This window comes from Pleurodeles waltl, chromosome 4_2 (assembly GCF_031143425.1).
Source record: "Pleurodeles waltl isolate 20211129_DDA chromosome 4_2, aPleWal1.hap1.20221129, whole genome shotgun sequence".
Lineage (NCBI taxonomy): Eukaryota > Metazoa > Chordata > Amphibia > Caudata > Salamandridae > Pleurodeles > Pleurodeles waltl.
In genome coordinates this window covers 391,124,576-391,141,658 of record NC_090443.1, presented here as the reverse complement: position 1 = coordinate 391,141,658, position 17,083 = coordinate 391,124,576, and the positions used below count along the sequence as shown (strand labels likewise).

Genomic DNA, 17,083 nt, shown 5'->3' with positions numbered 1-17,083 from the left:
CAGGATTCTAGTTCAACCACAGCACAGGGACTGCACTGATCGCCTCCACGGACACCAGGACCCTCCTCAACTGAGGAGAGCCGGCAGCACTGTTCCTTCTGGACCTCTCCGCAGCATTCAATACAGTCTCCCACCACACTCTCATCAGACATCACAACACAGGCTTCAATAAAACGCCCTTAAGTGGGTCGCCCCTTTCCTCTCAGGCCGCACACAGCATCTGCCTTTCTCCCTTCACTGCTACACCCAAAGAACATCACCTGTGGTATACCCAAACAATCCTCGCTCAGCCCACCCTGTTCAATGTCTACATGAATCTGCCCCACTCTCTCCCAGACATAGTCAGATCCTACAGATTAAATATGGTCTAGTATGCCGACGACATTCATCTAATACTTTCACTCACCAAAGCCAGCAGAACTCTGACCAACAACCTCCCTATCAGACCACGCACAAAACCTCAGCATCATCTTTGACTGCCAACTATCCATGAATCAACAAGTAAATACAACTGCCTCCACCTACATCATCAATATGCTCTGCCAAATCTTCAAGTGGATCCCTCCTGGCACCAGAAAGACAGTCAAGCAGGCCCTGGTCACCAGCTGCCTTGACTAAGACAATGCCCTCTACGTCAGTGACCTCCCAGCTACTAAAAATACTCCAGACTCTACAGAACCAAGGAGCTACTCCTCCTCAACCTCCCCAAGCATCACTCTACTCCTCAGGAACCTCCACTGGCTCCCAGTCCAGAAGAGATGCCAATCCAAAATCCTCGGTCACTACAAGGCTCTCCACAACCTAGGGTTATCCTACAGCAACCATCGACTGAGCTTCTACTTCCCAGCAAGACTACTACGCACCACCAAACCTTGCACACATCCATCACAGCGGAGGCCGCTTCTTTACTACACAGCAGCCAAGTCCTGGAACAGCCTGCCACTCCACATCCAACAGCTCTCTCCCGGGCGGACTTGAGGAGGATCAAGACGTGGCATTGACCGAGACACTGCACCCTCAGCGCCCAGACACTCTTAGGTGTCATAGTGCTATGCTTTATAAATGCTATGTTTGACAGACTTTACTGCTGGTTATGTGGCAAAGACCACTTTCAGTTTGCTGTGCTCCCCTTTGGCCCTACCAGTGCCCCTTGGGTGTGCACCAAGGTGATGGCTGCAGCTCATTTTCTGAAGTCAGGGTTTCCAGTCTTTCTCTACCTTGTCGATTGGCTGTTTAAGGGGGGCTTGCCACAAGCGTTGTCTCCCAACTCTAAACTATGGTGAACCTTCTGCACTCGCTGGGGTTATTATAAACGTGCCCAAGTCACATCATCCTTCCCCAGACGCTCCCTTTCATTGGACTGGTTCTGGACACAGTGCAGTTTTGTTCCTATACTCCAAGCAGTGAGGCCAGGATGGATATTCATGTTATGATACTCATGTTTCAGCCACTGTCCTATATTTATGTGAGAATGGTCGAGGTTGTTGGGTCTTGCTCTTCTGCATCCTGCTTCTGACACATACCAGCTGACATATGCGGGCTCTGCAGTTACCGTGGGCACAGCATATGGGGAAATCTGACATGTTCCAGATCTCAGAGGGAACTTTAAAAGATCTGCAGTAGAGGCAAACAAATCAGGATTGGATCAATGACAAAACCCTATTGCTTCCCCAAACACAGCCGACTGTATTGACAGATGCATCACTCATGTGCTGGGGCGGCCATATGGGAGAGGTAGAGATCAGAGAGATTGGATGAGGAGCCTGGATTCCACCGGAGACCAATCTGTTGGAGCTTTGGGCAATCTGGTTGGCACTGAAAGCCTTACGTCAAACAGGGGGAAGGTTAATACAGGTGTTCCCAGACACCACCATGTCTTACTGCCACAAAAAGGGCAGAGTGGGGTCATTAACCCTCTATAAAGAGACTTTGTGGCTCTTGACATGGCTAGAACACTAAGGCATATCACTAGTGGATGAACTCTGCAGGCTCACTGAATCATAGAAAGTACAAACTCAGCCATCTATGCCTCGCAGATTACAAATGGAGTCAACCCAGAGATGGCCCAAGGTCTCTTCCAAGAATGGGGAGATCCTTGGTTATATCTGTTCACCCCTGCCAAGAATGTTCTGTTCACCTCTCCCAAGACTGTAATATCAGCAATTGTGTGCTGGAGTTTCCAAGGCCGCTGTCGCTCAGACTTTTTGGTCTTGAACAGAGCTCTGGCCTCCTGTACAAGACACTTTTCTGCCAAAACCATTCCTGCCCAGAGATCAAGAACGACTGGGTGCAAGTCATTCTTGTGGCTCCAAATTGGGCACAGAGAATCTGGTATCCCAAGCTGTTGAACAGGAGCACTGGATCAGGCTACCTCTCAGGAAAGATCTTGTGTCCAGCATCAGGCCATGGTTCCACACCTGAAAATGCTTCGCCTTCATGTGTGGAGCTTGAGTGCCAACAGTTGACAGCTTTTGACCTTCTGCCCAAAGTCTACTGTTATCTTGGCAGCTAGGCATCCCTCCTCCAAGACTGTATATGCCTGCTTTTGGAGCAAGTTTGTGGAATCGTTACAGAAAAATGTTGACCCTCCTTCTGCATGCCTTTGCCAGGTTCTTGTTTATTCTTATCTTATTTCAGTAGGGCTCTCCTTTGGAGATGTTGAAAGGTTATCTTTCTGCCATTGTAACATTTCTACAGCTGTCAGATCAGCCCTCTTTTCAAATCATTTTTACATAGGTTTCAAAAGGTCTTCAGCACATGTTCCCAGCAGTGCATTTTATTAGGCCCCAGTGGGACCTCAACCTTGTTCTCACCTTTCTAATATTGAGCAGCTCAAACAGGGCAGTACTGCCCACTTAGGCTTTTGACCATCATATCAGCTTTTTTAGAGGGGATAACATTTTCCCCAGCGGGTCAGTGAGCTGCAGGCACTATCTGTAAACCCTCCGTACCTTAACTTCTATCCAAACTGGCTTTTCGAACTTGAGCATCCTTCTTACCAAAGGTGGTCACTCCTTTTCATGTTGGCCAGTCCATCATTTTGCCTATCTTTTAGGCTCTGCGTCATCCCTCTAAAGAGGAGAGACTGAAACCAGTTGGACCCAAACAGATCTTGGTTGTTCTACCTTAGTCATTCTCATAAGATCAGGGTGGACTATCAACTCTTTGTGGGGTATGTCAGAGCCAAGAATAGTAAGATGGAGCAGGAGGGAACCATCTTGTGATGGATAGTTCTCTGCAGCAAGAGATGCTATGCACTGAACAAAAAGCAACCCTCTGGGGGTTTCCACGCTCACTCTACCAGAGCCAAAGGAGCGACCACAGCATTAGCACGTGGAGTTCCTGACCAGGATCTCTGTCAGGCAGCAACATGGGCTTTCTTGCTCATGTTTTCAATACACTACTGACCAGACAGTCTGGTCCTGTGTGACTTATTTTGCCTGTTAAGTCCTGACTGGACTTTAGTCTAATCTGTATCACAGCCCCACCTCTGGGGAGTAATTGCTTAGGTATCTATTCTAAGCTAAGTAATCTGCAGCTAGAGGTCTCCATCAGAAGAACAAGTTACTTACCTTCCCTAATGCCTGATCTGGTGGAGCCTATATCTAGCAGCCGATTCCTTACCGAACCTACCATCCTGCCTGATCTGCTGCCATATTTATAGTGTTAAGGATTAACCTCCAAGTGCCATAGCTTCGCACACCAGTGGTCAGTGTTCCATTATTCTGGCATGGAACGTTGGGAAAGAAACGGATGCCAGCACACTGGGGTGGCACCTACATATCAGGCAAGCTCATATCACTTAGTACGGAAAGCGCCACATAGAGCTGAACGATGCCACCTACCAGCCTATAGGGGTGCTGCTCACCAAACATTTCAGGATCCTGTCTGACGTCTGGTGAACATGCGGAGGTAGGGAATGTGAACTTACATAGTCTGTACTACATCAACGCGTTACTGAAGGGAAGTAACTTGCTCATTAAGGAAAAACAAATCCCAAGTATGAGATACATTTTTATTGAGGTATATTTTAGTGATCGATTTTAGGACACATTTAAAAATTGTGGCTAATCCACCAGCAATCAATCTCGAAAAAAAAAAAAGAACAAAAAAGAAAAAAAATGACATGATACAGATCTGAAAAGGAAACAATTTTAATGCTACAGGCCACCATCATATTGCTCAAAGTTCCAGTTCAGGTCTTGTGGCAAGCGAGGCAACCAATGCCACATTTTCAGATTGTCAGAATATAGGTTTTAATGGTTAAGGAAAAACTTGCACAATTCTAAAATCCCCAACAATAACCTGTGAGCTATGCCTAAATAGATGATTTCACATAAATCTTAAATCATTCTTTGAAGTAGCTTATTGAGGTATCCATGAAGGAAATACTCAGTTGGTATTTAGAATTTTCACTGGGTCGGAGCAGGGAGTGCTAATATTGGCACCACTCGTTTGCAAATGTTCAAACAGAATGGGGTAGAAATGCTGTGAAAAGTCTGTCCCAAAAATCTTGCCACTTCCTGTTGGGTTTTTAATTTTTTCATAGTGTTCAGTGCTTTACCATTAATCGAAAGCAGCTGTAGAACTTGCAAGACTGCTCCCTCTCTCCCCAAATACTTAGTAAACCCACAAAAGCACTCCTTTCATGGCATGTGCTCTCCGGTCACTTACTCCAATCCTGCAACTCAATTAACCTCTTTTTGGGACAGTCTAAGTCACATTAGCCAAAATGACATGATCATAACACCCCCTCCCATTTCCCACGGGAAGAAAAAAAATAATATATATATATATATATATAAATAATGGTGAGCCGCAGAATGATTATGTGGTTCAAATGAACACTCATGCCATGGTTAGTGAATCCAGGCCTTGCAACTGTTGTCTCCAGGTTCTTCCAATTCTGGAATTTATTACTTTGGATGAGCAGTGTAACGCAGGTATTTCTTGCCAGAAGGAAGTTCTTTGGTAAAGACTCCACAGGGGAATTTCTTGCTAGCATCTTCTTCGGACATGGTTGGTGGTACCATCACTCGGTCTCCGGACTGAAAGACAGTAAGTAGTAACGTCTCATTCCATTTCATTGCAAAATGCCAACCATAAAGACAATGGACATGCACGTGCAATAAGATGCAAATTAGGTTCTACCAGGCTGACGTGTTGGTGTACAGATTGCTAAAGTGTTGACTGGTAGAGGTGCTGCCTCAGCCCTACATCTCCAAACCTAGATGAAGTGAGGATTTAGCACAAGACTAATGTGTTACAAGGTGGTACAGTGGGTGAAAACTACCTACTTCCAGGACAGCTATTTTGACTACAGAAACCAGTAAACTGCAGCAGCAAAGGCAAACTGACAAGACCCAAGTGCACCACACCCCATTCACTTTCTCACAGTAACTGCACCTTTAAAGACTCTCCTGAGCCACCCGAAACAAGAGTTACTACATTAGTTTTAGCAATGAATGTTACAATTCTGAAAAATCAGTCAGTGTAATCTAGAGCTGAGAATAACTAAACCCCACAGGAGCAGTTCTTACACTTTTAGTTAAAGTTCATAACAATCTAGAGCATGGGGACCCTTTGTGGACGTTTATTTCACACCTCACTCAGCACTTTGCTCTTTCCCCACTGACATAAGGTGGGGTGGGTGTAATGAATCAGTTTGAGACAGTGCTGTTGAATAAATCAATAAATATTAACACCTTGGCTGTAGGGGCTAGATCTCTGCAGCAACAAGGGCGAAACAAGTCGTGGGTTATTTGTGTTGTGGTTCATGCAGGAACTTGCTAGGCAGTTTGGGCTGGATTATTCCCATTGGAGAAGTGTGAATACTGATTTGCATATAGCTGGGTGCAAACAGACGGTATATGTGCAAAATAACGATGGACTGGGATGTGGGCCAGAGTAATTACCAATGTGTTGGAAATGGCCCTTTTGCAGGGTTATGCCCAAACTTTTTGCCTCTGACCTCCTGTTTTGACCATGTTTGGCACTTTGTTTTTGCTAGGTTTAGGATTCTAGCACTGGTCAGCAGTGGTAAAGTGCGGAAGTGCAACTGCTCTCTAATCCACGATTAGAATACTTTATTTGTTTTCAAGTCCATAATAAAGTGCACTAGGTGTGCACACGGCCTGTAAATCAAATGCTACTAGTGGACCTGTGGCACCGATTGTGCCACCCACATTAGCAGGACTGTAAACAGGTCTCAGACCTGCCACTGCAGTGTCTATCTTCAGTTTTAAGCTGTCAGTTCGACCTGGCAAGTGCACCCACTTGCCAGGCCCAAACCTTCCTTTTTACTACACGCAGGTCACATCTAAAGTAGGACAAAGGCTGCCCCATGGGCAGGGTGCAGTGTATTTAAAAAGGTAGGACATGTACTTGTTTGTTTAACGTGTCCTGATAGCGAAATACTGCCAAATTTATTTATCACCATTGTAAGGCCCATCTCTTCCAAAGGGTAACATGGGGATTGCCTTTAAATAGCTTATTAAGTGTAATTCCCCATTGGGAGCAGATGAAGATCTGGAGTTTGGGGTCTCTGAATTCATAATTTAAAAATACATCTTTTGGTAAAGTTGGTTTAGATTCTAAGTTTGAAAACGCCACTTTTAGAAAGTGGGCATTGTCTTACTTAACCATCCTGTGCCTCGGCCTGTCTGCTGGAATACACGTCTGGGTCAGGATGACAGTTGGGCTGTTTGTGCATTCCCTCTAAACAGTCACACAAAAAGGGAGCAGAAGTGTGCTCTCCATACCCTGATGGGTCTTCCTGGGCTAGAGTGGCGGGGGAGCAGACACCTGAACAGGGCTGGGCCTGCCCTCACACAAAGTCACCAATACCCCTGGAGTGTGTCTAGAGCCAGGACAAGGAAGGGCAGGGTCTTGCGCACTACAAAGAATTTCCTTTGAAGTTTGCCTATTTCAAAAGGCAGAAATAAGTTTAAGTACTGGACGTCCGAGACCACAACTTTAGATTACTTCTGGACTGAGGACATTCTGCCAGGAAGAAGGATGCTGTAGGAGGGACTGGCACACTGCCTGTTGCTTTGTTGTGCTGTGCTGGCCTGCTGCTTGCTGCTTCTGTCCTGGGAGTGAAAGGACTGCACTCTGCTTTCTGCACCCTGCTTTCCAAGGTTCTCCAAAGGCCTGAATTGAGGTGTCCTACTGTTAAGAAGTCTCAAGGACAAAGACTTTGTCTACCAGTGCCTGGGCTCTTCTGCTGAGAGTCCTGGCTTGCCAAGTGGTGCCAAATCCAGTCCCCAGGCACTTGGAAGTGGAAACTGATGCCCAGAGGAAGAAAATCCAAACATTTATGTGCCGTGGCTGAAAACTGATGCAACATCTGAAGAAGACCGCACCTGTTCCACCGCAGCTCCATCATCAAAGCACATTTGGATTTTCCATGCATCGTTCCTGGGCGTCACTTTCTCATCAACCTCACACCACAGTAAGGAACCGCGGCTGCGCAACTGGAAACAGACACATCGCCTCCACTGCCAGTAAAGAACGGACGCATCGACTCTCCTGCTAGTAAGGAACAGAGGCATCACCTCTCCTGTGATGAGAGCCAACGCCTCACCTACCCTACCAGTAAGAAAAAGACATCACTTTGCTTTCCCAGGGTCTCACCTTCCCTGCACCCGCATCGTTTTTGTTCGACGCATCAAAGGTAGTGTGTGTTAAAAAGATATAGCAATTGATTCCTATGAATTAAGGCTCATCTAAACGTGTATATTTACGTGGGTATATTGTATTTTTGTCATTTTGGTCTTGCTTTACTCAGATATTGGCTATTTTTTTTTTTTTTTAACTGGTGTGGAGCGCTTTTGTGGTGTTTTCACTGATGTATTTGTACTCCCACACAGAGTACAAATACTTTATACATTGGATCCGTGACTTCCTTACCCAGACTAGAGTGAGGGTCCCTACTTGGACAGGATGTAGACTGACTGCCAGCTACAGACCTCATTTTTTAACTGTGGCTGACAAAGCATACCATCCATCACTTTTTTCATAATTTAGTTGATTTGGATAAAAGCCAGACATTTTGTTTAAACAATAAAAACTTATACATCTTTCTAGATTTGTTCAACATTGTTTGTTTTACAAGGATTTCAGTAAGACACACAAGTGGGTAATAAACCTGAAATTCTAGGCTGCAGGTATGCATCCCAAGACTTTCACTCAGGTCAGTCTCAATGGGAAAAATACAATATTAAACTAAAGTTGAACAAATACTTGGTCAACTTCAGAGACTGGAGTGGTTTTATAAAATATAAATTCACGCACCCTGCCTCTATTACCACACTTAGCATCACAATATTAACTTTCCAAGTAATAAATGTTAAAAAAAAAAAAAAAACGCCAAAAAAAAACAACAAAAAAAAACAAAAACATTTTCTACACCTTCTGCTCAATCACCACCAATTACCAGAAACCTGTAAAGTTGAACTCTAACTCAGCCTTACTTTAACTGCAGTGTACAAAACTAGATAACCTATTCAATGAATTAGAGCAGACCTCTACAAGATAAGATGCTCGACACTCTTACCTGCCAGTCAACTGGTGTGGCCACACTGTGATTTGAAGTCAGCTGAAGGGAATCAATCACTCTAAGGAGTTCGTCAAAGTTCCTTCCAGTGGTAGCTGGGTACAAGACAGACAGTTTCATCTTCTTGTCAGGGCCGATGATGTAAACCTAAGATCAGAAAATAAGCATAAAGAATGATTAGTTGACTATTCCATGTTATGGTTAGGGATTTACAACTATTTTGTTTTATTAAAATATTATATATTGGCACGAAAAGGTTACTGCATCTATTAAGTCCAACATCAAGTATACAAGACACTAGCATGGTACGGTGGGATTTGCCAACTTCCTTTGAATTGCACTTTAAATAGTGGTTTCAACCAAAAGATTCTTTGGTTAATAGTAATGAGTAGTTGTAGAAGGAACATCAAGACAAGATATATGGTCTTGGCATTAACTGCAAGTCGCTGCCCCATGTGATGTGACAAGGTTTGGTATGAAGAGCAGAGCAGAATGTGTCCATTTTAAATGTTAGCCCTAAACAGCGGACAACAACCAAAAAAAAAAAAAAAAACACAAGCATTACATGTAAAGTCCAACCCACCACTTTAATCTTTTATATCCATGACAAGAGAGCCTGATTATATTGAAAGCTCACTAGCCTATCTAAAAGCAAAGAAAGATCACACCTTTTTGTACTGCCCCACACCGTAGAGGTGCCTGGAAGACACTGACGAAGGCTTATCTCTGTTAAGGAGAATTGTTAGGGTGGGAACTGCCCTCTAAGAAACTGAAAATAACGCCTTTTCTGTACGTAACATTTATCTATTCACCAAAAAAAACAAAAAAAAAACAATATATATATATATATATATATATATATATATATATATATATACACACACACACACACACACACACACACACACAGTTAAACAGTTACGTATAAAAACTGAAATCTGCCAGCTACATTTCAACACATGCAACATCTAAAATCACAAAATTGAAATTTCTAACACCATCATGGTAGATCTCAAAACAGTTTTAATAGCAGAGGAGTATTACTCGGATATCACTGTACGCTCACTGTGCCAGTTATAGAGTCACCCAGTAAGCTCAATGTGGTTTTCGTTGGGGGTATAGAGGTAAATACTGGTGTAGTGGTGGGAGGGGGTACTCTGAATCCTATATTGCCTGTGGCATCCTTGTTCTATTAGCAGATTTTCCTTTATAAGGAAGCAATGTTTCTGGATAAAACAGTGTTTTTGTCCGAGACCTTTGTGTTAAGCTCATGAGCATCCCTTTCTAAGTTGACTTCCGAACCGATGGCAGAAGAGTTGGATTGTTCAAGGTGAAGTTATGGCAAACAGGATGATGAGGTTTTAAAGTTTGTCTTATACATATAAGAAGCTGAAAGGATATTTAGCAGCGAAAGCCTTCTCTTAGTGCTCAAGAAATGGAAAGAATTTAGCAGTTTCAGAAGCAAGGGTTGTAATGGGATAGCAATTAGCTCTCAGGTGAAACCAATCTCAAATCTACATACACTTAGAAGGGATGTTTTGGGAAATCAGACCAAAACTAGCCCAAGTACTCAATCAGGATCTCTCTGGCACATTTCTCTGAACTTCTTGGCTATACAGAACTTTAGAGATTAGGAAGTAATACACAAGAGGCTACACACATGCAATTTGATGACAACTGTTAGCGCGTCAGACCTTAATAAGTAAACTTACAAGGGGATGCGATTAGGTCGATGAACCTTTTGACTCGTTATAATAAGTTCTTACCATAGCTCCAGTACACAATCATTAGTAACCAATAAATCGATAGTCAGTAAATGTCATGCACCACAAGCTTTCAGCTATGAATAACCACACCTTTAGTAAAATTTAGTACGTTTATTTCCCTCATATTAACAATACTAAAGTAATCTCAAAATCAGATGAAACATACAAAAACACTGGTTGTCCAAAACTGCGGAAGAAACGCAATCTAGGCAAAGCTTGAATCACAACACATTCTAGTGCTACAATGCAAATCAATAGCAGAATCATTTGCAATAGAAATATGAGATGCATAGAACTCAGCAAGATTGGTCAAACATTAGACCCTGTGATGAGTCAGTCAATTTGAGTGCCCTCAACTAACGTCAGATTAGCATCAGCATGTTGGGCTTCATGCAAAATAATTTAGAACACAAATTTAGGACAACATCTAGCTATGGATCTATCAAAACAGTGCAGTTGGTACCTAGAAAGAAAAGGCATAAAATGCATAACAGTCGCATTTCGTCATATCTACCTATCCACGTTATGGGTCAGCAAGCAGAATCAGTCTTCGTCCTCAGGTCATCAATCGATCAACAAAGCATCAGGCTCTCAGAGCTATGAGTCTAATGACAGTACGAATCTATCCTAAAGTATCTCTCCTCTAGTCTGAATAGTTCCCCTCTGTTGCGTTGTTATATCAAAGTCACCTAAACTGTCCCCTAATCCCCTATTGGCCAGTTAAGTGTAAGTTTATACTCTACCCAATAATATTTCTAAACCAAATCTATGAATTCTAATATTTATCTCCTCTCATGAAATTGATTGGTTCACTTTATGATGTCCTCATCATCCGGCTCATCAGGTAAATTTGTTGCATTTTCAGCTCCAGTCAGAGTCTTCATTGGTCTCATCCTGGGAAAGTACATCCCACACACATTACACAAACTATTACTCTAGCGGGATCATCTCCTGTTAGTCGGTTCTCATGAAAAGCTTCTGTTAAGCACTTTTAACAAGACAATGGACATTTCACAGTTTAGTTCATTCTGTCAGTATTTTTGTTAACCGCTAAGAAATACAGCTGTCGCATGAGGCCTTGCAAAACTAGGCCAAGACACTCGCCAAGTTAAGGCCCACAATTTATAAAACTAGAGCATACTTCATAAACCTTAATGACATTACTACATTAGTCTGGTACATTTTCAATATTTCATAAGTATTAATCATTCATTAGTACATTTTGTGAACACTGCTGGCCATTCCCCGAGGTCACATTTTCAAACGCATGCATTACTTTTTTATCTTATTAATTTTCTACGTAAATTCATTCAAATTACATGAACACTCAATTTCTAATTAAAACACTTGCTCTAGCAATCCCTCCTCTAATGACTAAATGTGCCATCACACTAATTTCTACCCACAAACTTTTACAATTCAATTTCCTAAAAATTCTCTTCACCTTGAGTCTTCCCTGTAAATTCTTTCCCTTTTCTTTTGTCCTCAGATTATTCTTAGACCTTTTCAATTTAATCCTTTTATATAATATGCATAATCTCCATATCCCAATTAGACAAACCACGACAATTATTCCCTGTAATATATTCAATAGAACCCTATTCCAAATGTTGCTGAGCCAATTTCCCACAGAAGCAAACCATTTGCCAACTTTTCCAAGAAACTGATTCTTTCAATTCCTTCAACTCAGCACTTGCATTAGTCAGATTAGTAAGTCTCTTATTTCTTAACTACTATCGGGTATATGTGAACAACAATGCCTAGAGTTAATCATTCTACAGACTCCGCCATCCTTTGCTAAAAGAATGTCTAAAGCAAGATGATTTTGAAGAGTCATAGCTCTATCCGAAGCTAATTCAGTATCTATCAGGAGTATAGCCCCTGAAAAATTGGTCAGCATGTTACCACAATAGTAGACTACTTTCAAATCTTGATCGAATTCAGGGTGACTCCCACTGAAGGAATCACTGCATCCAATATATCTCCCACTATCGCAGAAGAGGACTCCCTCCTCTGTCTCTTATGATGTAATTCAGTCAATTTTGGAAATTTTCTCAAATCCTCTATCTGGTAAATGTTTGGGAAAACTATCCCCAAACATGTCCCATACCATCCTCTTGGAAGACGGTAATAAGCATTAAGTCCACAAATATAATAGATACCTGGAATCGCAGGGTCCTGCCCATTCAACATGTGTCCATTTACTCTGAAACAAACACATGCCTGCATTCACTCTTATCAGTGCACGACTTAAGCCTATATATACACACAAAGCTTCCCTACATGTAGTGCATCTATAGCTAAGGGAACTTTGTTTCCTTGGGAGGCAAGCTAGTTTTATCTATGGCACAGGTACACAAGCATTTTCCCAGGGGCTAAGAAGTATGAAGTGTGGTATGACAAAGGGCAAAATTGATGACAGCAAGAAGGCACTGGGGGTTAGGTTGTCACAGGGGAGACCAAGGCATGTAAATAGGAGTACAGAAAGTCACGGGGTGGTTATTTTGAGGGTTCACTAAATACAGCCCTCTACATTAACCCCTAGTCTCTAGAGAAAGGTGTAAGAATACTTGTGCTATCATGTATCTTATCTCAGTGGGTATCCTCTACTGAGCCCTGGAGTAAGCCTTCTTTGCTTGCTATCACTCCCTCTGGTCAAGTAACTGGATTACTGAAGTGGAATGAAACAGAATCCTAAACCGCACAATCGCCTGATGCTTGAAGTCTCTTGTCTTAAGCCTAGGAGTGCTTAGAAACAAGCTCAGTTAAGGTAAACAGTGTTATAAAAAATTCTTGACAAAGACACTCAACTTGTGCAAACAATGGACGGACACAAAATTTTTCAACTGCTACACATGATACAAAGGGAAAGGTGTAGCTATGACGCTAGGTGACTTGATTTTTAATACTGGCTTTACTACTTTGCCAAAATATGCTGGTTGTAAACTCTGGGAAGCTTCCACAACCCAGTAGGATTTTTGGTAAGAGTAGCCTCAGAGACTCTCCATCGGAAACAATCACACCCCAATTGTTGTGTAATGAGCAAGGTGGAACGATGGAACCAGAAAGCATTGCTTTTTAAAAAAAAAATCCGGTCCTCCCCTTCTGACAAACTGCGCTTTAGGGCAATCACTTTTTAAACATTTCAGCATTATATTTAGTTTTTAGGGTCGAGCCTGCGTTGCATGCGTATCGCAGCGAGATGCTTTAGTGTTCAGAAAAGGGCTTGGAGCCCTGTCAATGTCACGTCAGTGTTTTTTATTGGTTCGTGGGCTTGACTAATAAAATTCGCTTGCTTTCATTAGTCGAAGGCACGCATAAGTCATGCCTTTTCCGGTGGCTAGCCCTCCTCGAGCGCAGCGACCAAGTACAGAAAACATGCGAGGCTCGCTGTTTTCCATCGGGCTCGTGGACTTCTTTTTCTCTAATTTACGAGCGCAATCTCGCTTGGCAGAAGTCGAGCGCTTTACATAGTTAATTTCACTTTTTCGGGTTATGTACATAAATGCACTTTTGCCCATTAGGTGAAAAGTCGGGTTAGGAGTTTACAACGCGATCAGCTCTAACATGAGCAACGCGAGACCCGTTGCATTGCAAATGCTTGTGTTAACTCAGCTAGCAGTGCGGCTCCCCTTCCACCTCCCTCCCGTCGCTGCTTTCCTCTTTGTGTGGGCACCAGTGGCAGTTCAATTCATCTCCATGTCCGGCACCATCCCGCACCACCTCCAGCTCATCTTTCCATTTTATTGAGATGTTCGTGCTGTGTTACACATACAGCGTGTCATCTTATTTTGGAATCAAACATTGTTTTACGTTTCCTGAAGCAGCAGCAAGATTGAAGATGCAGACATACTCTATTTTTAAAATGTTTCTGGGGGGCTCCGTCTCCTGGGACTATTGCAGTTATTTGTGGTGGAAATGGTTAAGCAAGCCGTCTGCAGTAGTCACTCTGAAAACCCAATGAGGGAAGAATGTCGACACAGAGGCCTCATTTTAATTTCACATGAAATAACCCCCCCCCCCCAAAAAAAAATACTGCACTTACGGAAAGGTTCATCTGAGGTTTATCTCCTTAATAAGGAAACAAATCTGGGTCTTATATCCTTTTTATTACTGATAAGCAGTAATTTCCATAATTGTATTTGAGCGCCTGGTTAAGGAATAGTAAGCGCCAAATAAATCCAATTTCAATTTGTGTCGGTTGCTGACTTTTTCGCGTGCATGTGCCTCAGTATAAAATTCCCCACATAAGGTACAGCAGAAGTAGTAGGTTTGCTCATTAATACGTACACACAGCTGGCACAGAAGGAGCAAAGCGAACATGGAGTTTTTGCTGTTCTACTATCACCCCCCTTTCTCGACACACACCCCACGCCAAACGTATCAGCAATTTATACCTAGTTTACATACATGCCCTAAAACTAGGACGATTTCAAATAGATTTGTCCACATGCATGCAGACTTGAGTCATATTGCTGCAGCCACCCCCTGCACAGGGATATACCTGATGAGATTACTTTAACAAGCTATACTTACTCTGTATTTATCAATTATAATTCATAATTAAAAAGAAAAAAAAAAAAAGAGACCTTTCTGTTCATGTGGCTAAATATTTAATTAATTTTAAGGAATTTCAGCATTGGTGTCTGTGATTGGACAGTGCTGCAGTGGCAGCATCAGTATATTTTTATAAATGTCTTCATGCACTGAAGCGTGCTGTCTTTCTTAGAGGTACGGATCTCCTAGAGTTGCTGCTTGCTTTAATACAGAAGCCACGCTTCCCTTAACCATCTCCATAAGTATGTGCTGTTAATGAGGGGGATCTGCATTCCTATGATTAGAAGAGCAACTGGGATTCCTGCTACACACGAGCGAGTTAAAAGAAATGGAAACCAATTATTACTTATGGGCAGGAAATGTCTGTGATGGAACACAAATGAAGGGCCCTGCATCACCATTATCGGTAGCCTGCTATGGCATTGGAGAATGAATTGCTGATAGCCAGCACATGTACTATTGCGCCTCTCTGCTTTGCACTCTCTGGCCATATGTTGTTTCATCCTCTTCCTTGTTTAGGCCAAACGCGCCCGTCCTTTGACCGGTTGTAAGGATTGTGGGCTTTTAACCACGCTCACCTCACGCCCATCTTGCAGACTTACCCTGTTACATGGATAATTGTACAATTGCTGATATGTTTGACTGCAAGGGAACTTCTTTTTCCTTTTGGGTCTCTCCTTCGTGCTCATGGCGGCAATGGTGCTTTGAATAGGCTTGAAAAGTCCATTTAGGAATTCACAATGCCAATACCTCTAACTGGAGTGAATGGGAGACCCATTGCATTGCAAATGCTTGTTTTTATTATTATTTTTTTTATTTTATTTTTAAACAGGGATAGGAAGATCTTACTATCAGTGTTTAGTTTGATGCAACTAAGGGATAAGAAAAAAAAAAAAGGACTGTAATGGAACAATAGTTTGATTTTACCCACGGGGGGCGGTTTAGAGTAACAGTCTCATAGTACACTGACTTAAGGACGTTAGAAATGTATGGGCCTTGAAACAAAGTCCTGCACTGTGGTGCTCTTGCTTCACTATACTGTAGGAGAATGGCCAAATCATATTGTTTCTAGGTCTGTCCTCCTTAATTGAAATGTATGTAATAGAGGGGGGGGGGGGGGGGGGGGGCAAGTCACTAAAGGCTTGAGCCAAATACCTACATCAGTTTTTACTGGATCATCAAGCTAAAATGAGCCTAGCCTTTATGTGGCTTCTCTGCCACCTGTACTCTAACCGCATGCACCAACAATGAGACTGAACATTAAAGGTTGAAGAAAAACTAGCCTGGGAAAGAGATACCCATCTAGTGGCTGAACTGCACAATGTGAAACCAGAAGCATGGGCTCAATCATGGCTCTTTCACTGACCCAATTTGTATGATCCTAGGCAACTGTTTCATTTCACTTTGCTTACTTTTTCTTCATTATCACATATGAAAGCACCTTTAAAGTATACAAGATCAGGATATGCGCTATACAAAAACCTCTCCGGTTTGTTTTAATAGAGCCTAATGCTTGTCCACATAATCCAGCGATTCCCAACCAGTGGTCTCCAGCCCCCTCCCCAGTAGTCTGACATTCACAGGGGATCCACAGGTCTGGGCCGGCAGGAAGGAACTTCCCCAGCTGGGGCCTCTGCCAGAAAAGTGGGTGCTTTTATATTTGTGACTTCCTTGGTGCAACAGTTTTAAAAGCACTGCAGAGTTTTGTACATCAAGCATCAGTAAGGCAAAAAATAAAGCATAAAGATAACTCTGGTGAACAATGTTCCTGCAGGAGAGATGGGAGTTTTGTCTAGTGACAGTTTTGACTCCTCTATGGTACCACAGATTGTTAATATGCCTGCGGCAAAGAACGTGTCATGCAAAGAACAATATTTTATGTGCATAGCACAGTGGGTTACTTCTTTTGTCAGATTCTTTTGCCACTGATCATTTCATAAGTTACAATCTTAACCTAGCACAGTGAGCTATAAACTGCCAAACCCTTGCATGCAAACTGCATGGCACAAATTAGAAAGTCATGTTTTCCCCCAGCCTTTCATTTTCCTTAAGCAGCTAAAGGTTTGCTTGTGTAGAAATACATTCTTATTAAAGGCAATACTAACCACTAATGTTCTGAATCCTGAGTTTGTGCTTCTTTATACCAAACACTCTTAGAAAATGCCTATGCGTGGATGACATGTGAATCCTACACCTTGTAGTC

The 17,083-nt window shown here is 42.5% G+C and overlaps 1 protein-coding gene across 1 annotated transcript in view; it reads right to left on the bottom strand.

Moving 5' to 3' along the window:
- Positions 1-4,001: 4,001 nt before the first annotated feature.
- PRDX6 (peroxiredoxin 6) overlaps positions 4,002-17,083 on the bottom strand; it is a 101,328-nt gene continuing 88,246 nt past the window's right edge. The window contains exons 4-5 of the mRNA XM_069231540.1: positions 8,558-8,704; positions 4,002-5,048 (exon numbers count right to left, since the gene is read on the bottom strand). Coding sequence (XP_069087641.1) covers positions 4,917-5,048; positions 8,558-8,704 — 279 coding nt within the window. The 3' untranslated portion in view covers positions 4,002-4,916. The remainder of the gene's footprint in view (positions 5,049-8,557; positions 8,705-17,083) is intronic.